A 27,627-nucleotide genomic window follows, 5' to 3' on the forward strand; every position below is an offset into this window, starting at 1 on the left:
CATAACTCATAACCCCATATTATTAAGAGTGAATATAATTTAGTTTTTTTAACTCCTGCAGCTTACATCAAAACCTTTCACTAGCAGCAAATGAAGCTTTAATATAAAACTTATTTGATGAGCACAGTGTCGAAACATCCTCTCTGCCTGTTCACGTGTGCACAACGCTGTAGTCTGTCCTTTGCACGTTTACTAATGACTAACCACTGCATGACACCACAGTACAATTCACTTGGATGAATGTTGGGTATGTCTGAACCCTAGGCGACTGCACACATCAGGCTTGACCTTCCCTGCAAAACAAGAACAACAACAAAAAAATCCAGCATGTGACTGTGCATGTAAAAGTGTTTTCATACAAATAATTAAAAGAGCTTACCCATATATGCATCTCTGAGAATAAAAAAAAAGTTTGCTGACCATGTAAAAAAAAAATCACCTTGATACTAAGTGAAAATAAGATTAATAAGAGTATTTTGTTCATTTTCATAAAGGCAAATAAAGTGCAAGTGCCCCCACAGTATGACTAACAGGGCAAGAGTACTGAACCTGCCAAATCCCACACACATATGAAGCAGCACCTCTTCAAACAGTCACTTAGAGATGTTTTATCAGAATGACACATGGCATCAGTGCTGGCATAAGCCTGCTGGTTGCCGTGATTTTGCCAAGTAAGACATGATCCTGGATCAACATTTTTTGTTGATCCTGGATCAACATTACTGTCTAAAAATATAAACTTATCCCTACCCCTAAACCTAACCCTACCCAAAATGTGTTCCTATAGCTGATTAACAATGGTGTAGAAGCACCTAACCGTGATAATAAGCCTAAAACAGATATTTCCTGAAAAAAACATCCCTCAAATCTCATTGGTTGATTGGAATGTTGTTCCAGGATCAACAAGAATGTTGAACATTTTGTACTTGGTGAAATCACGCTCACCCTATTTGGACCAGTTCTTCACATAATGTTTCATGTAGTGAATGTGACTTATGTAAGATGTAACAAGCATTTTACTATCCGATCCTTAAACGGTCTCAAACAAAAACCTTTATCGAACCTTTATTGTCAACCCATTTGATTGCTAATTCCTGTTCGTTTGGCAATACATTTGGCCCAGATCACCTGGAAATTGTGGCTGTGTAGCACGAGGGATGAAATATTGTGGGATTATAGAAACATGCGTTTTATCCAGAGGTACCCAAGAGTGAGAGCGTAATGCAAGCGAAACATAAAACGTTAAAAAAAACGTCTCTCGGTAGAGCCTGAGGCAAGTTAGACCTTTTACTGTCAGAGTTGCTTTAAAAGCCGGGTAGTGATTGAGCCGCAATGGATATGGTGGGCATATTTGTCCATCGTCCTCGCCGTCCCTGTGCTGCTGATGCACTTTTTCCCCTTCCATCAGATGACTTGACATATGCAGTTCTTTATATGCCCATGGATATTTCCCCACAGCAGTACTTTAATGACACTGTTCTAAATAAGAACTGCTCATGCTCCATGATAATCATCTCTCGGGGAGCGTCCTAACCAGAAAAACTGGAAGGAGCAACATGTTCTATCAGTCAACATGGAAACAGTGCTTTATACGGTTTGCTGATGTTCGCAGCATGCTTACAGTATTTATGATGTATAGATATAAAGATCTATAAATAAAAACAGTAACATATTGCTCCAATAAATAAATCTGAGTTTAAAAAGACCATCTCTGCTATAGGAAACACACACAATCATTGGATGTCTCTGTTTGCAGTCTGCAATATCCTTATTATTTTGGGCTACTAAAAACAAATTACATGGATATCTAAAATACTCAATTCTGATTTGTTCAATATACTTTTTTAGTATATCTGTATAACACTGAACATATTATTTAATATTACATTTTGTACAATTTATATGCTATAGTGTACTGCTACGTATTCTAGTGTTTTTAAAGACCCCTCCTAAGTCTTGGTGATATTATAGCAAACTGCATATAGATGCTTGCTCTAAAGTTCTAGAAAAAAATAGAGCAAAAAAAAATGTTTACAACAATTTAAAAGTTATTATTCATGGTGTCCTCCGATTCATTATAAATAATGCATATGTAAACGGCTGGCACAGTCAAACACCCAGAAATGCTGGGCATCAGACGACACAGAGTTTTCAGTTACACTGTTAATAAGAGCACATGTCTCACCAGCAGCTAGAGATCCTGTCGAGGATGTGACCATCACTAGACGTTACCTCTACTGGGACTTGTTGCCTTGATCACTTTCCATCACAGTGAGAGAAAAACACAGATCTCGCAGGCTCCTAAAGGAGCACGTCTGGCTCTTCATTCTCAGTAGAGACCAGTGCTCCCCTGCAAAACAACAGGGAACAATGGGTATTTGTATCAGGCAACGTTGCCAGTTGAAATGTCTTGAGAGTGTGCCACGCTTCCAGCTTCCATGACATTCGTAGAAAACAGACAACAATGCTAATACAAAATTAGGCATTAAAAAAACAAAAAAAAAACAAATAATGAATACTGACTGCTTTTCTTCCTCACATATGTTGGCAGGAGTAGAAATAATTACTGGATAAATCCTTCTAGCCTTCATGTACATGTCTCTTCAGTGCTGGCACAATAGTGTAACAGTACAGGGCAATTTTCTGTTTCACAGCATCGAACAAACGTCTACATTGGCCATCATTAATGGCGTATGTTCCCGCAGCTGATGTTCATTTGCATCTTGAAGTTCGCAGAAGGCTAGGAATAGATCATACACCATGCTTGATAATTAGACACCAACAGGTCCAATTGCGCAAGAGGGAATTTTTGCACACGGGCATCATCTTTGGGGAAAGGAGCTTACCAAACACGCTTTCTGCTAATGATGCCTGGCTTTGCCCGCTCCCTTCTGAGTTTCCCTGGAGCTAATTTACTGGAACATCGCCACCGTTGAGACTTTTTCAGGCTTTCTGTCCCTTTGCATACAGATTCTCAAGACACTCATAAGGAAGGAAAGCAACTTATGTATGTCAAGCAGAAAGAAAAATGCAACCTTTCCAGGTCACATCATCAGAAGATGATTCATCCTATAATCTGACTCATCCTACAACAGGCACAAATTAGGAGTTTTTAATTATGGCAAGCATAATAGTTCTTCATCATTAATATTACATCGGAACATAATTATAATAATAGAATGCAGAAGAAGCTTGCTTTTAAGTCGTAGCTGTCTTCTGCTAAAAAGACCTTACACCATCCCAGAGCAAATCCAGTTCCTGAAATGTTGCTCTGTCATAGCTCTGGAGATTTAAAGAAGCTCTGAGACATAAATCATTTAAGCATTAACTTCACTTTGTTTCAGATTTTGCTTTTGAAATTCCCTATAATAAACTACAACAGACACAAATAATTCAAATGCTGATATAATAAGAGTAGAGAGATAAATAATGTCAATCACATAGCTCGGGTAATTTGGCCTTGGAAACCGAAATCACTGGCTTTTGATGAATGACTTTGATATCTTGGCAAATCTGAGCACGATTGAGATATTACTGACATCTTCTAAACCGTGAGATTGCTAAAGTCTATTTGTATTTATTCATTAATTCGTTCACGTAAAAAAGACAAAGCATAACTTAGCAATGCACAGGAACAATAATTTTTGTTTCCATATTTACCAAAACCTTGATCAAACTTATTACAGAGAAATTCTGTCTGTTACTATCTGATCAATCATAAAAAGCAAGGAAGCATCTGAAAGCGTCACAAATGTATCAGCTTTAGAGTTAACAAAGCATATTTTGCTTATTTCTCTTATATTTCTCTTTTTGTTTGTTTTTCTTTTTAAGAAAAATGGGAATATTATTCAGACCATTTCGTTGAGGAAGGTAAATCATACAGATTTCAAAAAAGCATGTAAGTAAATGTCATAACAGAATTTTTGATACTGAATCAACTCTTCCTTTAAAAAAGTCAAACAGAATGAGCACTGTTGGAAGTCCCCTGAGAGTTTCGCAGTCTGGACAGCGTCATTACTCACCTAAGCTACAAATTAGACACGTAACATTTTATTGCCTGTGATTAAATCATGAAGTCATTTTCAAGGCAATAAACTCCGACCTCAGTGGAGAATGAGTGACTAATACTAAAGGAAGTTGTCACATAGTAAAAAAAACAACCTAACATGTAGTGAGGTAACTCTGCTAGGTATTAATTTTCACAAAAGACGTGTGACAGTTACAATAGCCCTTTACTTAGCAGACTACTTAACTACTGTTTGCCCTGTGATTTTGATATCTAACAAAAAGACTGTACTATCAAGCACATTAATAAGTCTGTGCAACTTTAAAGCACTAAAATCCATTTCTTTCCTCATGCATCTAGATGTTGCATTCTTCATGCTATCAAAACCTGTATGGTAACCACTCTCAATGTTGTAAGTTCATAAACCTGAACAAATATGACATTTCTGAAGAAAAGGCCAAGAGGTGACTCACTGCTATCTAAATCGAAAGTCAAGAGAATAATTTGCACTTCCTTAATCATTTTTATGAACGTAATCACTGCTTGAAGTGACAAATGGAGTACAGTTCAGCAGAGGTTATGTTTACATGAACTACAGCAATACAACAGAGGCATCCAAGTAACCAAGCAACTGTTGTCAGCTTTTAAACTCTACTACTATTGAGGCATTATAGTAACCTCTTTAAGCAATGGCTTATATTATTGCTCTTCAAACAATTGTACAACTATAAAAGTAAAAAAAACAGCTAGTCCAACAAAAAAAAGACAGAATTCATAAAATTCTAATTCACTAATACTTAATGTCTACTAATATATGAGCTAATGTACTTACATATGCTATTTTTTCAAAGAAACTTTATGAACAGTTACTTTATGTACAGTAACTTACATTTAACTTCTTGGAGATAAAGTAACTACAGGATATGTTTTTGTTAAATGGATATCACAAAAATATAATAAAGTTGTTTCAATCATACCCAATTTGTCTATTCTGGTACATATAGATTTTAGACTGTCCCATTACAAGAGGGCATCCCTCAGGGATCAGTGTTGGGTCCTATTCTTTTTGGTATTTATATGCTGCCTCTTGGACAGAATATTAGGAAGTATGGTCTGGTATAAAAGAAGATACCCATATTTGTATTTGTACTCAGCCTGATGTTACACTCACACATGAAACTTCATATGCTTGCTTACTGGAAATAATGGTTTGCATGCGACAGAACTTTCTTAAATTAAACTATTCTAAAACTGAGATTTTATTAACTGGCATTCCAGCTTATGTTAATAAATGTAATACAGTCAAACTGACATTGGATGACAGCCTGATCTCCCCTTCTGAGCAGGTGCGGGACTTTGGTGTTATTTTTGATGCACAGTTGAATTTTAATACTCATTTTAAAAAATGTAACAAAATTAGCTTTTTATCATCTGCAGAACATTGCACGCATAAGAATGTTTTTTTCTCCATGCCTGATGCTGAGAGGCTTATTCACTCCTTTATATCATCTAGGCTTGATTATTGCAATTCACTTTTTGCAGGTCTACCGGCAAATTTATTTAAGAGGCTGCAGCATATACCTAACTGCATGTGTATTGACCTACATGTCATCACATGAAAACATTACCCCTGTGCTTTCTCAACTACACTGGCTTCCAGTGCAATCGTGTATTGATTTCAAAGTTCTTTTTTAACTTATAAAGCAGTACATGGGCTGGCACCAGAATATATTTGTAACTTGGTTACAGCATCCACACTTGCGCTATCTCTCCTCTCTGTTGGCCCCATTATAAATTAAAGAATATGTGACGGACATCCTTTTCTTGTACTGCTCCAAAGCTGTTGCTCTCACTATCTTCTGTGATTAGGAATGCTCCATCTCTTGATCATTTTAAGAGATTACTTAAAAAGTATCTTTTTAGTGAGGTCTTTAAGTTACAATTATCATTATTTTATTTTATTTTTTTCTTTTGATATGGAGTAATGTTTATTTTCTTCTACTTTGGAATATACCCATAAAACATGGAAACACAACATGTGTGTGTGTGTGTGTGTGTGTGTGTGTGTGTGTGTATGTGTGTTAAGATTATGTATTATGATTGTGACCAGAAATAATCTACTTACATTCACCCACATCTTCGGCTGAATGTCAAATGACAAAGGCAGCGGAAGCTGGGACAATCTCCACTCTCACTGTCCTTGAGATAAAAAACATCACATAACATTAGCCTTTGCTTGCATATGTGATCTGTGTCACCTCTTAAAAGGTTACACAAGATTAAAAGGTTGCTTAAATTCTGTTGGGATCACACAGTATATTAGACAGTTTCCAGCTTTTCCATGCATGCGGCTCTGCTAAAACAACAGCCCTGCAGGACACAGAATATTCATATCGGACAAGGACACTATGTAGGCCAGCCTTTAAATGGGTGAGGGTGCCCTCTTAATGGAGCTTCTGGCTTTAACTTCTTAGGAAAGTTTTGATAGCACGCAAGAGGCAGGCAGAAGCATTTAGGAAAATAAATGTTCATCAAACTGAATGAATGGGTCCCATTTACAGTCGCTGTCTCTAAGAGTATCATTTCATAAATGTAGACCAGCAAAGCTGCACTTTCTTTCTGAATGGCTGCCATGGCAACAACCACATGACTGGCTCAAAACTCAAGCAGAACTCCCATCTCTGTTCATTGTTGCTTCTGGTGCAGGTGGATTCAGGCTCTAGCGAAGCAAAATAATGGAACATCAAGCTTACCAACCCGTCTTGCCCTGTGTTAATAAATATCTGCAATACAGATGGGACAAGAACTGCTATGAGATGCACAGGAACAAGGTAAAACGACAAGTGGCTGGGTTACGATGCAATGGATATTTGTTTATTCAGTGCTATTATCTGAGGTTTCACTGAGTTCCCATGTTGATACCACGCTTGCCATAGAGTGCTTCTTTGTAAAGTGCTATAAAACGGCATGTTTGTTTGGGTTTTTCGGTATAATAAAAACTACAGCATAAACGGTTATCATATGCATAATATTTCCAGGTTAAATCCTCAAAACCAACTATCAACACAACTCCACCGAAAACTTACAACCACATTCTTGTCAAGCAAAAGAAAAGACAGGTAGGAAAGCTGAACTACCACCAGATGTCGACATTTCCGCCGTTTAATTGTCAAAACTCGGGAAAAACGCATGCATGTTAATCCTTAACAAACAAATTTGCCATATCCCTCTCTCGTCTGTCATAACCAGCTTGAAGAAGAACGGGTTTCGAGAATCACTAGAGAAAATAACTTGCTTCTCGACAAAATGTCCCATATAATGAAGACCAGCGGAGGAGTTGACTGTAAAAATGACTATGTAAAGAAAAGGTATAACAAATATGAAATTATATTATATTACAATTTTTATTTAACAAATATTATATTTAATTATATTAAATACTATATTGTATTAACTATCCAATAACGTCTATAATGTTTAGACGTTTATATGGCGGTTTATGATTTTTGTTCCAGTCTTGGTTCAGAAAAAAGACAGCAGGAGCTGCTTCGCATCACTAAAGAGAATCAGTGTATCCTTCAGCGTCTGTCCACCTGCAGGCCCCTTTACAGCGTTCACGTGTGGCACGAGCAGTGGCTCAAAAACCTGCAGCTCATGGACACCATAGGGAGATATCCGAGTCTGCACACAGCACATGTGAGCAAAACATTACTAAAATGCACAGCCTTCTGTCCAGCAAATGCTATTTAATAGCCTATTTTGTCCTACGCTTGTGCTTGTATTTGCCCACTGCATCCGTGCATGCTTCGTTATGCACACTCTGACATGTGTTATTCATATTATGCGTTATCAAAGGGATCCTCTTTGCCACCGATTTCAGCAGATAGACATGGAATACAGAAGAAGAAAACTGCAAGAAATGAGCATGAACTGTCTAAAGAAGATCAAATCTGAACACAAAGATACATCTCGAGATGAAGCCTAATTCGCGGAAGACAGGGTGTAAATCTTAAAGATAAAATAAGTTGTTTTTCTGTATCTCAAGTCAAGTCAAATCGAGCTTTATTGTCATTTCTGTTACATATCTGGACGTGTAGTTGAACGAAACGTTATGTCTCACAGGACCACCTTGAGCATAAATATAAGCTTCACTAGAAGTCTATTAATATTCTTACTGAATTAAGTGATGCCATAGTCAAGTACATAACAGTTCAATAGTGAATCATAAGCACGAGGGGTCCCTTTACAGTCTGTTCTGAACAATGTTTTAGCTGTTTTATTATTTACTTATTTTATTTTGTGTTGCATTGTAATTTTATTTTCTTTATTAACCTAGTACAGTATCCCCCTGTACAAATTTAAATCTAAATAAATGCATTAAACCAATTATGCCCAGATATGAAAATGACTTTTCTAAAGAATGAAGCATAACAAATCTTGTGTAGATTTAGACACTATGATTACACATTCTGTGTGTTTATATTAAATGGTTGTTTTTTGAATTCTTAAACTGTATATCAGAAGCTTAATTAAATGTCTGAATTATTGTAATAAATATTTTAAAATGACGTGGACCGATTTCTTTTCTTTTCCATTTTCATCGATTAGCTATGCCTGCATTAGCGATCACGAGAAGCGGTACCATAACGCTGGTCGAATTCTCTGTGATCGACTTAGCAGGTCTAGCAAGTCGCCGAACATCACAAGGGTGGAATTAACTGAAAATGTCTTTCGGTTAAATGAATTAAGGATAAAGGGCATCATTTAACAGCTGACACAGACATGGTGTAAATAGGGCGGCACAGGTACGTCTAATATTTATGTTATTCCGTGATGTTGGTGTTAGTTTATCAGACAGCTAGCTTTGCTAACTTTCCTGGGGCCTTTAATAAATGAAACAGGAAATTTTACATTGTTGTCGAAAAGTAACGTATGAGTTAAATATATGTTATTAAATAACCACAAGCAAAACTGAACGTGTCTAACGTTATAATATTGGCCTAGTAGATTAAATGGAAGAGACACTTTCAGATAACAACAGCATACAGCAGCATCACCGCTTAAATGTGACATAGCTCAGTATTTATCCGTTTTTATTTGCTCTGTTGCATTTCTGTTATGTGTTAGTATTCGCTAATGACCATTTTGCAATAGCGTTACGATCCACTTTACATCCACGTTGTCTCATCCACTGCAATGCTAAAACAATAATACAGCATAGCTATTTTCTACCATGTTTGTAATAATAATAATAATAATAATGCATATACATGGTTAACAGTCGTATATGTATATGATTAATAATACATATAATACACCACCAGTGTAGTGAGAGTTTACGTGTCCTACTATGGCGAAGGCTTTGTTCCTGAACGTTAATAACTTGTAAGGCGGGTTCATGAATAGGCTTACCCGATTGGGTGAAAGGCAGACGTTTGGCAGCTTTGCGTTTGTCGTGCAGCCAGTTAACGAAGCCTAAGAAGGCGAAGGTTTGGCTCATGAATATTAAATGTCTTAGTTGGTTGGACGCTCTTCCGGCAACGTTAAAATAAAGTAGTTATTATTCATTATCAGGCCTTTGCCATAGTACAGTCCTCTAGGAATCACATGACACATTGAAACTCGTGTTTGTGTTATGTTGTCATTTCCCGGCTTTTTTGTGCCATTCCTCTATCCATATCACTTGACCACGTACAGCTAGTTTGTCAAGTGCCGTTCCTGTTTCTGAAATGAATGGATAATAAATGTTGTAATACATTATTCTAAAACGCGAGAGTGAACTGATGTTACATTGGACAGAAGTATTTTTTATAAAGGCAACTTCTCTTTTACTGTCTGCCTTGTGATCTTGTTGTTGCAGTCAGCAAGTCTGGTCACATGTCTTCATTTCTTGCATTTTGTAGTGAGGATATAGCTCACAAGATTAACTTTTACATCAACCTTAGTGCTGTAGAGCATAAAGGTACTGATCTCAGGGTTTATTTGACACTAAGATGATTATTTAGTGCACAAATATAATCAAACATGCATAATTGTATTTGGAATTGGTTTGAATTGTCTTTCAGGGGGAGTGATATGGCTGCTGAAGACAAGGCTTCCTCCTCGTCCTCTACGATGGACTGGAGCTCCGAGCCACCGCTCTCTCCCACCAGTCCCTCTCATCTAACGCACTTCAAACCCCTGACCCCCGAACAGGACGAGCCGCCCCTTCGCTCTGCCTACAGCTCCTTCGTCAGTCTGTTTCGCTTCAGCAAAGGTGAAACTGATTTTTTTTTCACTCCATTGTGTCGTAATGAACATCTGTACCTGCATTTCCCTTTTTTTTTTTTTTTTTTATTATGAAGTTGGCTTCAAAGCCAACTGTTTGTTTTCATGGATGTCATCCTCTATTAAACAGCTTCATGCAATTATGCGAACGTAGTCCTTTTTAATGGGTCGATATCACTTATTGGTTGCATAGTACTTTGTATTCCTGATTGATTGATTATTTGGTTGCACGTTTTTCGAATTTTAATACCTCGAATTTGATTTATTGTATAAAAGTACAAGATTACGTGGAGTAGCCATTGTAGTTTTAGAAAATGTGCTCTGAAAATGCCAGAAAGCCAGTGGTAGGAATTGTATTGAACAGTCAGTGAAGGGAAATAATGTGTCGTGTGATTTTGCTCAAAATGTACCAAGAACCAAGCTTTCATGTGCTTTTGTTGTTGTTTTTTTTTTGATCCCTGTGTATATCATCAACAAAACATTGCTGCTGGAAGCGCCGCAGTACAAGAGTGAAAGTGGACCCATTAATATGACATTATAAGACATAAAGCTTTAAGAAATAATATTTAGTTGCATCCTGTTCTCTTAGTGCATACGAGTTTTACTCCAAACTGTTCATAGGGCTAAAAGAAATAATGATCTCTATTAAAGCAAAAGTTCACTCTACATTCAGGAGTAAACGGCTAAGAACACTTTGTAGAAGTGAAACTCGTACTGCATGTGTCTTAATTATGCAATAAGATAAGTTCAACATTTGCATTTGTGTTGGACATTTGATGATTTTGCTAAGGTAACATATTTGATCAGGTCAGTGGAGATGAAGAAATACTTTGACATAATACAACAGAGAAATGTCAGGAGTTTAAATTCTTTGAAAAGTATTGATGTATCTTAATGTATTGATTTACAGTCAATCAGTATGATAAGTCATAAAACATTTAACTCAGTACATTTTTTTTTTCATAGTGATCAACTCTCTAATCTCTATCTTTCATTCCTTTTAGAAAAAACAGGTGCAAACATAGCACCAGCAAAAAAGCTTGCTAAACTTGGTAAGTCTAGATTTTGTACAGAAATACAAGTATAGAAAAAAATGATTGGGGTAAAATTATTTAGGCAAAAAAAAAGATTAAAAGAAAAATGTCAACACAATGCAAATTCTTACTTTAAATCAGCCAATCACCACAAAATTTGAAATGCTCTACCTGTTGATGGAGAAAGAGCTTTTCTGTTTGTTTCATTTGTTTAGAGGAAGGACGGCCTACTTCAGTGACCGAGAAAAGTCAGTCGGCTTCATCATCGCCGCAGGGGCCACGGCGCAACTGGGCAAGTCCCTCCCATTCTATACATGGCTCCGAACCCCACAGGAAACATTCAGAACTTCTCAGAAGAACATCCACTGCTTCAGGTGCATATACAATTGTCTTTTCAGTTATCTCCAGTTGTCGTCTAACTTTCTTTTTTTGCTTTTTTAAATTGTATTTGTTCTTCTGTAGAAGAGACTGCCAAATGTTTTTTCATAAACAAAACCATTGTCCTGTATTACTCAAAACACGCTCTTGCCAGAGTTAGAAAGGCCAATCCTATCTTTGACAGATGAACAGTCAATGCGTTGTGGTTCTCACAAGGTTTATCATTGAAGATAACGGTGATTCGAAGGCTAGACTCTGCCCTCATATGATCTATACCACTCTCAGGAGGGCCACTGGACGTACAGGCAGCGGTCCAGTATATCCATTAATCAGTTTTTGTTCGGCTGTAAACTTGGAAAACTACATTCTGGAGTTATGTCTATAATTCAAGTGGTAAACATATTTTTTTATTTGGAAGTTGATGATTTCGTGATGACTAGAAGCTGAATTGAGTGCTGATTGAGTTTTACGATACAATATCGCACGTGCAGAAATCTTTTAGGCTAAAGTTGTTGTATGTTCCTTTTCGTTCACAGTGGACTGGGAAGGTGAGGATTCTTTATTTTTATTTCATATGTCTAAAGTCAGTTTCATACAAACCTAAAATCTGCTTCAGTCCATCAACATCATTACATTTTGTGTGCATTCTGCAAAAAGAAAACATTTTCTTTATCAGTATTGATTTGTTTTAGAAACAAATTCTTTAAATAAGATATACTAATAAATATACTATAATATTTGTTTTGAGAGAATATGTCTTTGATTACACTAGATTACTTTTTTTAACAAATAGCTTTGTCGTATTTTAAACAGTCCTCACCAAAAAACAATTGACAAAGTTGTTGAGGTAAACTTGTTTCCCTGAAAATATGATTCTTACTCTGTTTTTTATATATATGTATATATTTAAAGGTGTTTACATATGTTTACTGGAGGGGGAAAAAGTACAAAAATACTGATTAAGAAAATGAACTTTGCAGTATATAGTTTTAAATGAACCACATTTGTTGCATGTAAAAGGATGTGTCAAAGGTTTGAGCTGAACATTTTGGTTATGAGCTTTTGTTGTTGGTCTTAGTATTTTTCACATGCTTCAATTCATTCATCGTCTACGCATGAGAATCATAATCCCACAAAGTTTCCTGAAAATCCTTACTGACCTATAGCGGCTGACATAAGCAATCATTGACAGGATAAAGAGTGCTGGTGGATATTTGACTGCAGGCTTTGGTTTTAAATGAGCATGTGTGTCATGCATTTTCACCTGTATGTTGTGCTTTTGAGTAAGTTTAACACTTTGTTTTGTATTTGACTTTGCTTTTTTGGTTCTTTGCAATTATAGAGGGTCGACGGAAATCAGAAGCTCCTCTGGGCAGCCACGATCCCCGAACAGCTGTCCAGCTACGCACAGCCCTCAAGAGGCTCAAGGAGATCATGGAAGGGAAAAGTCAGGTATTGATTTCCAGAGAACTAGCTGTATCTGTATTTTTAAAGGCTTTTTTTAAGATGAATGTCATTGGGAAAAAATCTGATGTTGAGTTTTTTTTTTGCATATTTATACAGATGACTTTCAGACAAAAGAACCTACCCACATTCCCCAGAATGTACCACAGAGTACAAAAGTGGTGGGTTTGCACTGAATTGTATCAGATATTAATCTTTTTTTTGTGTTACAGGACAGTGATCTGAAACAGTACTGGATGCCGGACAGCCAGTGTAAGGAGTGTTATGACTGCAACGAGAAATTCACAACCTTTCGACGCCGTCACCATTGTCGACTCTGCGGTCAAATCTTCTGCAGCCGTTGCTGCAACCAGGAAATTCCTGGCAAGTTCATGGGCTATACGGGTGAGTGTTGTTGTGGTGTTCACCGTGGGGTCTCATTTTGGCCACGGGTTTGTGGACGTAGCCTCTTTGATGAGGTCTTCGGCAAGAAGATGAGCAGCTATGTCAGATTAAAGAGTAAGACGATGTCTAGCATGCTGCGTGTGTTTGCAGTGGTTTGACATTTTTGGGTTTTGATTTAAATGGGTTGCAGAGTGACTTTTGAATTTTGTGAACTAACTGGCTTGATTTTGTGAAAGGTAAGAATTTGTATTTGTGCACTTTGATCTTAGGAAAAACTGGTACCTATTTAAAAAAGCAAAATTTTGTCAGTATATTTTTGCTGATATTTTATGCCTTAAAATCACCTGAATTATTATGACTCTGATCTCTGAGTTACTTTGGTTGTTCTTATTTTTAGGTTGGTTTTGGACCACAAACATTTAGCTGAAGACTGGGTTCAATAGTTCAGAAAGGTCTCTTCCAGGGTTATTTGGTTGTCCAGCTTCTCTAATCCTGTCTCTTTTTCCTCCCCCCCGCTGCCATACTGCAGGTGATTTAAGGGCTTGTACGTACTGTCGTAAGATAGCATTGAGCTATGCTCACTCGGCTGACTCAAACTCCATCGGAGAAGATCTCAGCGCCCTGTCAGACTCGCCCTGCTCTGTGTGTGTTCTGGAGCCCACTGAACCACGCACACCTGTGGGGGGCCGCAAAGCCAGCCGGAACATCTTCCTGGAAGAGGACCTGGCCTGGCAAAGGTGATAGCACAGAGAGATTTAGAAATAGGGCGTGCGTAAGGACATATCACTGTCTATTCCATTGCTCCTCCTCACTTTACCTTATCCCTCTGGTGCTTCTCTGCTCTGTTTTAACTCCGCTTTCTTACCATGACCATTGCTCTCGCTGTTTATCCGTTTCAGTGGAGTATTGGCCCTTACAGTTTCATCTAGTCAAGTAGCCTGATGATTTAAGATTTTTCTTTTGTTCTTCATATAAAGAATAGAAACAAAACTTGTCAAAAAGTGTCAAATTTAGATGTTGTTTCTTTGATGTTTATATTCATTGAAAGTCACATGAATTCTCTCAAAGATTCTAGGGGTTTCATTATTTAAATTTTTTTTTGAGAAAATATTGGAATGGCAAAAAATTACGAAAACTGTTTAATGCTTAACACATGAAAGCAATATTGCAATACAAAAAAACACTTCCTAAAAACACATCACTTGTACTTTTTTTTTTTTTTGAGTAAAATGTGATCTGGACATGTTGTCTTGGGATTCACCGTGCTACTGACAGACTATATTTAGTCAAATTTCTATGCTGTGTATGTTTTTATTGTATTGTAATCAGTGTTTTATCATCTATGACTTATTGCCACCAAGCTTTTTATTCTGACAGTAAATCATTCCAATTTGTTTTTACATTCAGGACGGGATTTTCCTCTTGACATAACAAATTACATAAAACAGTCGCAGGATTATTGTAATGCCAACTTTAATTCTCTCTATTCTCCTATATTCAATCAGCTGGCTCCTTCTACTCATGTGTTGTGAGTCTGTCTCAATGCTCATCTTTTCTCCTTTCTCTCTCCATGCATAGAAAAAATTCCATTGGGATGAGGAAGAAGTGAGTTTTAGTGTTACTTTTGTTTTGCATGAGCTCCTAGTGAAGACATGCTGCTGCTCTTAAGTGTGACTCTGTTTCATGCATAGATTGAGTGTCATTTATTTCTGTAATATTTCAAAGGGAGTTAAGCTGTTGCTGAGGTTTATTTGTGTGTATATGTGTGATTACTCTAGTCATCAGGAATCTCAGAACAGTGGTCTCAGTTCCAGACTTACAGCAGTCCAGGAGGATATGGGCAAGTCACCAGCCAGAAAAAGGTGTTCATTGATTATTTTAGTGAAAGATATTTTAGTTCATTTCAGCACTCATTTATATAGACTTGTTAAATTGTTAAGGTCAGCTAGTGTGACCAACCTGTCCTTGGACCGTTCCGGCTCATCCATGGTTCCTGCTTACGAGAGTTCGGTTAGCCCACAGAACAGCCGGGCTCTATCCAAGACTGACCACAGTGAAGAAGAGAGAAAGATCCTTCTGGTAACAGCTTTCTTTCATAGGTTAATCCTCAATTGCACTTTCAGGTTGTTTATTATAACAGCTGGTTATCTTTTAGGATTCTTCTCAACTTAAAGATCTGTGGAAGAAAATATGCCACAACAGTACAGGAATGGAGTTCCAGGACCATCGGTACTGGCTGCGCACTTACCCCAACTGCATTGTGGGTAAAGAGCTGGTCAACTGGCTATTACGAAATGGCACTATTTCAACTAGGTAAGAACCAGTGGTTTTGAGAAGTTTAATTTCGGTTCATTGCAACTTCAAGCATGGTCGGATCCTTACTTGTATGAAATTAAATAGTTTTATTTCCTCTTGGTTCTTCCGACACAGAGCTCAGGCCATAGCTATTGGACAGGCTTTGGTAGATGGCCGCTGGCTTGACTGTGTCACTCATCATGATCAGATCTTCCGTGATGAATATGCCCTATATCGCCCTCTCCAGGTAAGAATTAGTTTATATTTGGACATTTGTTTAACTGTTCAACAATTGTTAAGATCCTTTGGGGCTGTTAAAGGGACAGTTCGTCTCAAAATAAAAAAAATTAAATAATTTACTCTCCCTCAAATTTTTCCAATCCTGTACAAGGCAAGAAAATAAGTTATTCTGAAAAATGTTGGTAAACAAACTGTCGTCATCGACTTCCGTAGTATTTTTACTAACTTTTGCAAAAAATGACCTTCATGTAAGACCTTTTGAGAACAAAATTCTCAGAGAACAAAGATCCCATTGAAACCTGTCAAAGCAATGAGGCCAATTAAACTGAAGTGAAATACAGTAATTTGGTTATAATAGTGTGGATGTATTGGTATGGATGTCAGTGTGGTTTGTATGTATGTACTGAGAAAAGTGTGTTTGTGTGAATAATAAAAAGATCATGATTATCAAAATGAATATTGTTGCTAATTATTGGCATTCCCAAATCTGTAATAATTCTGAAAAAACTGCTTATCATTTACTAAGTATTAACTTGTTTTAAATTGTTAAAATTAATGAATTTTTGATAATTACAGTCGAACTGATCTTGGTTAAAGATCTGAAAAGTAAAGGGGTTATAAATAATGATTCTGATTTGTCTTGTTTATTGTAAAAAGAACTATACAAAACCAAACTGATTTTGATTTTATCATTGTTTGGTTCTCTTATTACCACTGTGTTTGTTGAATTTCAGAGCACAGAGTTCTCAGAAACCCCTTCTCCGGACAGCGAGAGTGTGAATTCCTTGGAGGGACACTCCGAACCTTCATGGTTTAAAGACATCAAATTTGACGACAGTGACACCGAGCAGCTAGCTGACGACAATGACTATGTCACACCGAGTGAGTATCCCATTAATGTTAGCATCCTATAGCAGTCAGTCCGTCTTTGCATTACCAACTTGCTGGTCCCCTCAACTTTTCAGATTCTGCCAGCCCCAGCAAAAGAACGTCTGTCAGCAGTTTCCACTCTGCAGTGGACAGTGACTCAGCTGCCTCCATCAACATAAACGTGGAGCAGGACAATGTCAATTTCCACATCAAGAAGCAGGCCAAGTACCCACATGTGCCTCCTTACCCAGCCGAGCAAAAAAGTATGGAGCCTCATGACCCGTTCACCCCAGAAACCGATATCCATGCACCAAGTGAGGAGAGGCGTAGAGGCCCATTGGCCATCCTGGTTTGCCTCAGTCTGCTTCAAAAGCAGCACTAACTCACTCTCTCTGTTCTAAACCCTAGTTAGCTGCATCACTCTACATAGGCAGCTACCTAGCTAACTCCAGAGAAACCTCAATAATGAGTCATTAAAGGTGCAACAATTTAATATTCAGGCTCAAAAAGAGTGGCTATTAGAGGGCAAAAACATTCTAAAAACATATTAAAAAAAGGAAAATTATAACCTTAATTGTATTTATTATTAATTTTACTTGTTTTTAAACCAATTTTAACTGATGATAAATAATAATAAAAACCTTTTATATGCATTCTGAGCTTTCTTAACGCTTTAAGAATACATGTGCTACTGCATCAGACCGAAGCTAAAATGAGGGCTTTACTGCTTTATATTTGTAGCATGCTTTGCATTAGGGCACATTGTTGATATCTATAAATCTAATCTACTGTAGATAGGCAGCTCACTATGGTTTGGAACAGAACCAATGTCTTGCTGATATGAAACTCACCATTCAATTCTTGTCCTATTCTCCAAACTATAATTAACAGTTGAAGTAACAGCCCTAACTATGGCATATAGTCAAGCATGAATTTTTTCCTTCCCTGCCTCACATGGTTTCCCATTCCCAGTACAACATTTCATATTATTAATCCATTTTCAGTCATTTCACAAGAATAGCTTTTTACTACGTCATGCGTGCCTCACAGTTGCAAAGCAGTAACACTGACTTCCACTTCCTTAAAATTACTGCTGAAGCTAATTCACTGTCATGCACCAGACTGTGGCATGGTTTTATAGCAGCATTTACTCTAATTAACATTTATTATATAATTCAGTGTATTCTGATGTCTACACCTGGCTGTTCTGTCTCACATGCACTGTCTCTCTCTACGTCAGTGGAAGTCCTTCTCTCTGAAGATGGAGGTCAGCATATATCCATCAGTGATGCCTTCATTAAAGGTAATCGTTTTTTCGCCTTACTTTATTGTGGTGTGATACAATATTTCCAATAAAAATGGTTTTGAAAGTTAAAGTTTCATTTGAAGTCACAAATAATCTAAATCTGGTGAGTAAAAGCAAAAAGACAGAGTGGTCAATATAACCTTAGATGGGAACCAATTACAGAAAAGTATTATGAATTGACAAATCAAAATTTGATCTGTTGTGGAAACTATTTGATCATAAACTTCTCACAAACAAATCTCATATATGGGAAGTGCAACAGAAAGCATGGGATGACACTTTATTCCAGTTATCATCATAAACCGACTACTTAAGCATAAGGTCTACAAAATTATCATTGCTGCATTTTTCAATAAACAGAGTTTGAAGAACAGCATTAGGTAGATATAGTCATTTGTTATAATACATTTTTTTACTTTGTTTCTCTTTAGTCGCTTTGGTTAAAAGTGTCTGCTAAATGCATACATGTAAATTTACTTTTTGTCAATTTAATGTGACTTAGGTAAGAAAAAATAAAGTAAAAAAAAATGGTATAGGACCTATTGTCTGACCAATGCTTTTTACTCTGTAGAGTCTCTGTTTAACCGGAGAGTTGAGGAGAAAGCTAAAGAGATGCTCTTCACACCTCTCAGCTGGCATCACAGCTCTCTCGACCAGTTGCGGGAAGAGAACGGGGAAAAGAAAGCGATGGAGCGTTTACTGTAAGATATCAGAGGATTGCTATTTTTAAATAATACGATTTTATTGTTAGTTATTTCTATTCATTTACAATCAGGAGCAAAATACTTGAATGTTAAGAATGTGGCTAAAAATTTAAAAATGACATGGTATCATTAAAACACTTTAAATATAGTTCAGTGTCTACTTTTTTGGTCACACAAGGATCACATATAAATCACGTGTAATGAGTTTAGGGACTTTTGGAAAGCACACATCATGATTAATGCTTCCTCTTCAGGTCTGCCAATCACAGCCACATGATGGCGCTGCTGCAGCAGCTGCTGTACAGTGAATCGCTGTCTCTCTCCTGGCGTGACATCATTGTGCCTGTGGTGAGGCAGGTCGTGCAGACCGTGCGACCAGATGTGCGCACCTGTGATGACGACATGGATATCCGTCAGTTTGTCCACATCAAGAAGGTGAGGAACACAAATGTATGCAAAATCGATGAATCTAGTTCTACCAGATAAATGCCTTCTAATATTTGCTTTTTCGTAGATTCCAGGAGGAAAGAAGTTTGACTCTGCTGTTGTGAACGGCTTTGTTTGCACAAAGAATATTGCACACAAAAAGGTTTGTATTGATTGAACATTATGCCACAGAGAATGTCATGCAATATTTGTGCTGTGACAGTGCTAGGACTTTCTCAACAGATGAACCCTTACATCAAAAACCCCAAGATCCTTCTTCTCAAATGCTCCATTGAGTATCTATACAGAGAAGAGACTAAGTTCACCTGCATTGACCCAATTGTGCTACAGGTAACGGACACAAACGCCTACATGAGCCACTGTAAATGTGATTCGCAGATTGTCTTCAGAGAATACTCTAAAAATGCAAGAATCTGAGAAATCGTTTAATTTGCAATTTGTGCTTTCCAGGAGCGTGAGTTTCTGAAAAACTATGTTCAGAGGATTGCTGACGTCCGACCAAACCTGGTGCTGGTGGAGAAGACTGTATCCCGTATCGCTCAGGACATGCTTTTGGAACACGGCATTAGCCTCGTGATTAATGTCAAACCTGTTAGTACTTCCTCCTAGGCGTAATAATATTAATCTCTTTAAAAATGTACTCCACATAGCTGTGCGCAGATAATGCCATAATCAGAGAAGATATGGCATTTGGGTTATTTGATCTGGTTTGTGAATGCTTATGTTAATATCTCTCTTTAATCAACACAGCAAGTCCTGGACCGTGTGAGTCGAATGACTCAGGGAGATTTAGTCATTTCAATGGATCAGCTTCTTACAAAACCTCGTCTGGGAACCTGCCACAAGTTTTACCTGCATTCCTTCCAGCTGCCAAATAGTGAGTTTTAATCTCATGTCAGGTTAAAGTCGCTTTTCATTTTGATAAAAGTTGTTCTTTTTAGAATTACAATTAATCATTTAATTGTTTATTCATTTTAATGTGGCCTTTTTTTTGTTTTTACTGCTAATTCAAACAAGATTTGTCAAATTTACTTGATTCTTTTTTTTCCAGATGAAATGAAGACCCTTATGTTTTTTGACGGCTGTCCTCCTCAGCTCGGCTGCACTATCAAGCTCCGTGGTGCTTCAGAGTATGAGCTGGCACGGGTGAAAGAGATCATCATTTTCATGGTGTGTGTGGCATACCATTCACAGCTGGAGATCTCTTTCCTCATGGATGAGTTTGCTATGCCTCCTAGCCTGGCTGAGAGTTCCTCTTTCCCATGTCTCCTGGAAAGCACCACTTTGGAGGAAGAGGAAGATGATGGTTCTACACTGGGGGATGACAACCTTACGCTTCTTCCAGAAGGGGACTTTGAGCCAGGGCTTCAGGAGATTATCAAAGCCCATAGTAGACAGCATTCCATCTCAGAATCTTCTTATAAAGATGGAGAAAGCCCCAGAATAAATAAAACCGGTTCAGCTGCTTCTTTCTCTGGGGGAGAGGAAGAGATTATAAAGACCTCCACACCCCATTCATCCTTCACGTCTAGCCTTCCCCAGCCGGTGTCACCCCCTTTCCTTATTTCAGACCTAAAAGAGACGTCACAGGAAGTAATTAAAGCATCAAGTGAGGAGGAGAAGAACAAAGAGCTGGAGGAGACTCTGGTCCATCGGGACAGCACAAGCTCTGAGACCTTCCTTCCACCAACCCGGCTCTTTAGGGATCCCTTACAGGATGACACAGGCCTGTTTGTGACCGAACATGTAGCTTCTTCAGATGACCGCCTCAAATCCATTTCAGCTTTGTTTAAGCAGGAGCTAAAAGACATTATTCTTTGCATTTCACCCTTTATAACCTTTCGGGAGCCATACCTGCTCACGGCTGCTGGACTGCGTTGTCCTAGCCGGGATTATTTCCCAGAACAGGTTTACCTCTCACCTCTTTTGAATAAGGACTCAAAAGAGCTGGACGGACGCCGCAAGAGGCAGCTGCTGAAAGAGTCTGGCCCGAGTTCTGGCAGCCTGACCAACGGTACTATGTCGTACCAACGGACCATCCAGATTTTGCCCTGTCACAAACTCACAGGTGCCCGTATAATAGAGCTGCTAGGCTGCAGTCATGAGCTGGCACGCATGCTGGCTGACTATCGTGCCCAGGGGGGGCGCATTCGGCAAAGAGATGGAATGCAATTTCGTGAAACCCCACCCATAAAGGCTCCAATAAAGTCAGACAGTGAAGAAGATAAAGGGGCTGGACTGAACGAAATGACCTGGGCTAATAAGGTGAGCATTTTCTATCTGCTAGTATGTTTATTTTGTCACTTTTTCCCACATTCTGAATAGTGAGCCACTTTCAGTGGTTAGGCTGCACAATAGGACCTGAAAAACTTTAAAAATCTAGGGTGCTTAACCTTAATAGAGAATCATAGTCAAATTACTTATTTTATATAAGGTATATTATCTTTTCAATTTCTGAAGGTTGCGTTTTTGGACGTTTTTTCCCCCCAAAACTTTGATTTGTGTTATTTAAAAAATACTTTTTCCTACAATTAATTGTCTTTATTTTTCAGTTGGACTGTTTAAATCCAGTCAACCATCAGAGGCTCTGTGTGCTGTTCAGTAGCTCATCAGCACAGTCTAATAATGCCCCAAACCCCTGCGTCAGTCCATGGTAAACACTCAGCACACTTGCATTGTCTTACTAGTTTAAGATATATTAATGATCTATGACGAGGCATGTATATTGACCATATATGCAAACAGTTCATTTAATCTCATCTGCCATGTATTTACAGGATTGTAACAATGGAGTTTTATGGAAAGAATGACTTGACTCTTGGTGTATTTCTGGAGAGATACTGTTTTAGGTAATGTATTACACCACAGAACTATTTATGTTTGTCATAGTACCAATATTTCAGAAGTCAATTCAAGTGAAATTTTATGATTACTGATAGCAGTTCCAGTTGTACTGATTTGTACTTCAACACACCTCTTTATTTAAATGTGTCATATTTGTTGTTTATTCTGATTTTGTTTTATATGGGTGTAATTCAGACCCTCTTACCAGTGTCCCAGCATGTACTGTGAGACCCCCATGGTTCACCACATCCGTCGCTTTGTGCATGGTAACGGCTGTGTCCAGATTGTTCTGAAAGAGCTGGACTCGCCTGTACCGGGATATCAGCACACAATCCTAAACTATTCTTGGTGCCGTATCTGTAAACAGGTAACACAGGGAGCATTTGGATAAAAAAAGTAAACAGAACTAATGTAAGGATATTTTGTACTATAGTATGATTCACATGAATTATTACTGTTTTGTTTCAGGTGACTCCTGTAGTCCCTTTGTCTAATGACTCCTGGTCCATGTCCTTCGCCAAGTATCTAGAGCTCCGATTCTATGGTCACCAGTACACCCGTCGGGCCAACGCAGAGCCTTGTGGCCACTCCATCCATAAAGATTATCACCAGTACTTCTCTTACAACCAGATGGTGGCTTCCTTCAGGTGTGCATCTTCTCAACACAGATCACTTTATATTCGACTGTGCAGAATATGAGTACCTTAGTAATTTTATATACTGGGTTCACTTTCTATAGCTACATCCCAGTAAGGCTACTCGAGATCTGTCTGCCTCCTCCAAAAATCCTCATCAGGAACCAGGGTCCCTCTAAAGCCAGCTTGCAGCAGGACCTCAAAGACTTCTCCCAGAAGTAAGATTTTCTACTAGATGTCCCTTACACAGCCTCATGAACCTTTTCCTATAACAGCAAAATTTAAATGAATTATCGCTTGTAGGGTGGCTCAGGTGTACCTAGCCATAGATGACCGTCTCACCTCTCTAAAAACTGACACCTTCAGCAAGACCAGAGAAGAAAAAATGGAGGACATGTTTGCACAGAAAGATGTGGGTTTCTTTCCAGGACTTTATTTGTATAAATAAATTTCATCCTGAGTATTGACCAATGTCTCGCTACTTTAATTAAAATGTTTTGTTAGATGGAGGAATCAGAGCTTCGCAGCTGGATAGAGAAGCTACAAGCGCGTCTGCAGACCAGCTCGATGGACTCGCCACAACAACTGCAGTCTGTTCTGGAGTCAGTGGTGGTCAAAAAGCAGGGTTTGTGTGAGACCCTGCAGTCCTGGAACAACAAGTGAGGACTGTATTCATAAAGACATAGAGACTGAAACTAAACTAAATTAGAAAAGTACAACTCATATTTTATCTTGTCTCCAGACTTCAGGACTTGTTCCAGCAAGAAAAAGGCAGGAAACGTTTATCTGTTCCTCCTAGCCCTGGCAGACACAGACAAACCACGTCAGATGAGAGCAAGGTCAGTCATTTATTTATCAAGTAGTCAAAGTATTTATCAAGTAGTGCTCAAGTAAGCCACCTCCTAGATTTTAAATAAAAGCATTTACTACATACTATTGATCTTTTTATTTGATTTTTGATCGATAGACCAGTGCTTTGGAGTCCTCTCCTCGTAACCCATCCCCTGTCGTCCCAAATGGAGAGAAAGGTGAGTTTATTCACTTTATTCATCTTGAAAAAGTTGCTCTGGGTTGTTGCACACAGTCACCTCACAGAATTTTCTCACAGAGGACCGTCATCTGAACACGTTTCCGTCAAGCTCAGGGTCGTCATCATTACTACAGTTACCGTCTCCAGCTGAACAAGCTTCAGACATCATGACGAGCGGACCATCTTTTCCTGATCAGGACTCTGTCAGCATCCCAGATGGTATACTTACTTTAGACACTTCCTTGTGTTTGGAATCACACATAATCCTCTCACCTCACCTTTTCTCTATCTTCATCTCTCTGCTTCTTTTACTAGACATGTTTGATGGACACTTGCTCGGTTCCAATGACAGTCAAGTAAAGGAAAAGTCCACCATGAAAACCATACTAGCCAACCTGTTACCCGGCAACAGCTACAATCCCATCCCTTTCCCTTTGTAAGGCTATTATGATATTATAGATACTAAAAAGCATACAAATTATTTTATTTTTTAAACTAATAAAAGTATTTTTTTTATGATCTGTTAGCGACCCAGACAAGCACTATTTGATGTATGAGCATGAGAGAGTTCCCATAGCCGTGTGTGAGAGAGAGCCCAGCTCCATCATTGCCTTTGCACTCAGGTACAGCTTTTTGTACAAGTATAACTAAAATTTGATCTGGACATCTCCTTCATGTTCATGTACTTATTCTGAAATGGCTTAAAAAGGCTTTATTATGGTATTTATTTTTATGTTGTTCAATCAGAGGAAAAGTCATTTCAATTAAATTCAGTCTTGTGAACCATGTCGATAGGATCATTTGAAAGCACTGATTTCTGCATATTAATCAAACTTCTCAGCAATTTAAAAAAAGACATTATTGTCATTTTCATCATCCCCTTCATCCAGTTGTAAAGAGTATAAAACCGCCCTTGAAGAGCTTACAAAGACAACAGCGAAGACGGGAGGTGATGACATTTCTCAGACCATTAGGTAAATCACATCCACATTTCCCTCATCAGCTTTATTGTGTCTCTGCATATTTGTAGACCAGCAAGCTGATTTCTTCTTTTCTGCCATCTATAGTTTGGAGAGCAGAGCAAAGAACAGTCCTGCCAAACCTAGTGACAGCAGCGCATCACAGCTGAGCCGCAGCAGCATTGATGCTGACCCACTCAGTAAACATAACCGCATTATACTAGCCATTTATAATTTGTTCTGTTATGGAACCAAATGATTATGGAATCTCTTTTGCAGAGGATCCTGAAAGTGGAGACAAACAGAAGAAGCAGACAGGAAACCCACACATCGAGCTTCGTAAGTATCAGCTTCAAATAGCAGACTGAAACTTTGATTATATTTAGGTAAATAATATTGACCCTCTAATATTTATTGTTGGTCACAAACTAATACATTTGCTTTTTTAATAATAATACTAATAGGTGTACATATAAATAAAATGTAAATCTGAAAATTTTTAATGCAGAGTTCTCAGACGCAAATGCCAAGTTCTACTGCCGAATCTACTACGCGGAAGAGTTCCATAAAATGCGAGAAGAGATTATGGAGAGCTCGGAGGATGATTTTGTGCGATCGCTCTCCCACTGTGTCAACTGGCAAGCTCGTGGCGGAAAGTCTGGTGCCGTTTTCTATGCCACTGAAGGTACCATTGCAAGATCCTTTGTTTTTGTTTGTTAAGGTAGCTTTTATTAATTGAAAGAATTCTAGGTTGTTGGATATATTTTGCTAAACATGCTGTTTCTCCTCAGATGATCGGTTTATTCTGAAACAGATGCCTAGACTAGAGGTCCAGTCCTTCTTAGACTTCGCGCCCCACTACTTCACGTACATCACAGGAGCAGTTCAGCAGAAGGTAAGGAAATACATACCTTTTGAAGGGCTGTCAGAGGCAGCATTTTTGGCCTGTTTTCTCTCTTGAACTGTTCTTGTATCTGTTTAACAGCGCCCCACAGCACTTGCTAAGATTCTGGGAGTGTACCGTATCGGATACAAGAATTCTCAGAACAACACAGAAAAGAAACTGGACCTGCTGGTGATGGAAAACCTCTTCTACGGGCGAAAGATGGCACAGGTGCATATTTTGACACTTTAAATTTGCAACTTTAGTTGGTGTTTCAGATATACTGTTCAGTTTGGGAGGTTTTACTTCTACGTTCTGCTACGTGGTCCTGCTTCCTGTGTTTGTGCAGGTGTTTGACCTGAAGGGATCCCTGAGAAACAGGAATGTGAAGACTGATCAAGGAAAGGAGAGCTGTGAGGTGGTGCTCCTGGATGAGAACCTCCTGAAACTGGTGCATGACAATCCCCTTTATATTCGCTCACACTGCAAGGCCATTCTGCGTGCCGCCATCCTCAGTGACGCCCACTTCCTGTCCAGTCACCTCATCATTGATTATTCCCTGCTGGTGGGCCGTGACGATGCCACGGATGAATTAGTTGTGGGCATCATAGGTGAGAAAATCTTACATGTAATTTTAACATCCATATTGGACTTTTTTTACAGTGATTGTTAAAACTCTTGTATATTTGAAGATTATATCCGTACTTTCACGTGGGATAAAAAGCTGGAGATGGTGGTCAAATCTACTGGGATTCTTGGAGGTCAAGGTACAGTTATACCTTCCTAAAACATTGACAGCTGCAATATTCTCAAAAGCTGAAACTTTTAGCTCTAGTTTAAATCTGTTTCTCATTGTGTTTTCCTTAGGCAAAATGCCTACGGTGGTGTCACCAGAGCTGTATCGATCACGTTTCTGTGAGGCCATGGACAAATATTTCCTCATGGTCCCTGATCACTGGACAGGTCTTGGTCTCAACTGCTGATGGACAACAAGGGAACGTTACAGCCTGAAAGGGATTTGCTGCTCTCACGTATTTCGCAATGATTAAATGGAAGGTCCACTGTAGTAAACCCTCCATTATCTGCAGTGCTCACAGAAAACTGGTGAAACTGAACCCCCTCTCTTTCTATGCTTTGTGCACAAATTGACCCAAACTTATGTGCCAAGACCCAGTTCCAGAAGATCCATTGAGGAAACTGAACTGAAATGGCTGAACTTTTAGAACCCTGTTATGCAGTAGTGTTTGTTTATAACCTATTAACTGTGGATGATGTATAAGTTTATAAATGTACAGAGATATGTAATTAAAGATTATTAATACTTGAAAAGGTGTTGGTTTTAGGACATCTGCCTAGTTGTGCCAAAAAACAAGAAATACTAATGACATATCGTTAAGGACGGTTCTTTAGGGACTTTTGAAAAAACTACATACATCTGCTTACTTCTGTTTTCCACTCATGGACAGTCATTGGGAGTTACCTCTCTTTTTGACTGAATTACTATAACTCACAGTTCCCTAAAGCACAATGAAATATATATATATATTTGAAAAAGAGATCTACCTAAAAAAACTAATTATGACGGAGATGATTTGGAGGCAAACAAACAATTTTTATCACTTTTCACAAATAGCTAACCATGATTTCTCTCATCCTTTAGATAATAAGATCATTAATTTGAAGACTGTGGCATAATAATAATGATGTTACCACAGCTGTTTAATGTTCTTCTAAAAGACTATTAAAATATAGTTGCTATATCAATTTGAAATTGTAGGATGTAGACTGAACACCTAAAAGTGAGTAAAGGTAAAATGTAACCCCTAATAAAATAGTTCTAAAGAAAATTGCTATATTTAGGTCCCTTCATCAAACTCACCT

General features: G+C 38.2%; 2 protein-coding genes and 1 long non-coding RNA gene across 15 annotated transcripts; 2 read left to right on the forward strand and 1 right to left on the reverse strand.

Moving 5' to 3' along the window:
* LOC122351574 lies at positions 1 to 9,554 on the reverse strand. Its single transcript, XR_006251775.1, has 4 exons — positions 9,419 to 9,554; positions 6,132 to 6,205; positions 2,186 to 2,350; positions 1 to 293 (listed from the first exon to the last, which is right to left on the reverse strand). It is a non-coding gene; the product is annotated as an uncharacterized LOC122351574 (long non-coding RNA).
* On the forward strand, positions 6,703 to 8,593 carry cfap97d2 (CFAP97 domain containing 2). 2 transcript variants are annotated; one of them, XM_043248731.1, is made up of 5 exons: positions 6,703 to 6,837; positions 7,045 to 7,125; positions 7,256 to 7,374; positions 7,522 to 7,702; positions 7,887 to 8,593. In XM_043248731.1, the coding sequence occupies exons 1-5, from the start codon at positions 6,742 to 6,744 to the stop codon at positions 7,989 to 7,991; spliced, it is 582 nt and encodes a 193-aa protein (XP_043104666.1). In that variant the 5' UTR covers positions 6,703 to 6,741; the 3' UTR covers positions 7,992 to 8,593. The 2 variants fall into 2 exon arrangements, with proteins under 2 accessions (XP_043104666.1, XP_043104667.1); XM_043248732.1 differs by having other exon boundaries at positions 7,862 to 8,592.
* pikfyve (phosphoinositide kinase, FYVE finger containing) lies at positions 8,676 to 27,075 on the forward strand. 12 transcript variants are annotated; one of them, XM_043248718.1, is made up of 44 exons: positions 8,676 to 8,811; positions 10,072 to 10,262; positions 11,278 to 11,325; positions 11,523 to 11,681; positions 12,222 to 12,233; positions 13,028 to 13,137; positions 13,362 to 13,533; positions 14,063 to 14,270; positions 15,112 to 15,138; positions 15,312 to 15,395; positions 15,474 to 15,612; positions 15,689 to 15,846; positions 15,964 to 16,075; positions 16,803 to 16,950; positions 17,034 to 17,252; positions 18,179 to 18,241; positions 18,816 to 18,945; positions 19,203 to 19,383; positions 19,463 to 19,537; positions 19,618 to 19,725; positions 19,846 to 19,986; positions 20,146 to 20,272; positions 20,447 to 21,660; positions 21,948 to 22,048; positions 22,173 to 22,244; positions 22,435 to 22,606; positions 22,708 to 22,886; positions 22,979 to 23,092; positions 23,178 to 23,286; positions 23,379 to 23,533; positions 23,617 to 23,713; positions 23,842 to 23,902; positions 23,983 to 24,123; positions 24,220 to 24,340; positions 24,432 to 24,527; positions 24,795 to 24,878; positions 24,972 to 25,063; positions 25,143 to 25,202; positions 25,372 to 25,548; positions 25,655 to 25,758; positions 25,849 to 25,977; positions 26,096 to 26,357; positions 26,439 to 26,513; positions 26,614 to 27,075. In XM_043248718.1, exons 2-44 carry the CDS (start codon positions 10,082 to 10,084, stop codon positions 26,727 to 26,729), a joined length of 6,333 nt encoding a protein of 2,110 aa, XP_043104653.1. In that variant the 5' UTR covers positions 8,676 to 8,811; positions 10,072 to 10,081; the 3' UTR covers positions 26,730 to 27,075. The 12 variants fall into 12 exon arrangements, with proteins under 12 accessions (XP_043104653.1, XP_043104657.1, XP_043104656.1 ...); XM_043248722.1 differs by having other exon boundaries at positions 17,034 to 17,201; XM_043248719.1 differs by lacking the exon at positions 8,676 to 8,811 and adding an exon at positions 9,844 to 9,968.
* Positions 27,076 to 27,627: the final 552 nt, after the last annotated feature.

The sequence above is a fragment of the Puntigrus tetrazona genome, chromosome 9 (genome assembly GCF_018831695.1).
Source record: "Puntigrus tetrazona isolate hp1 chromosome 9, ASM1883169v1, whole genome shotgun sequence".
NCBI classification, from domain to species: domain Eukaryota; kingdom Metazoa; phylum Chordata; class Actinopteri; order Cypriniformes; family Cyprinidae; genus Puntigrus; species Puntigrus tetrazona.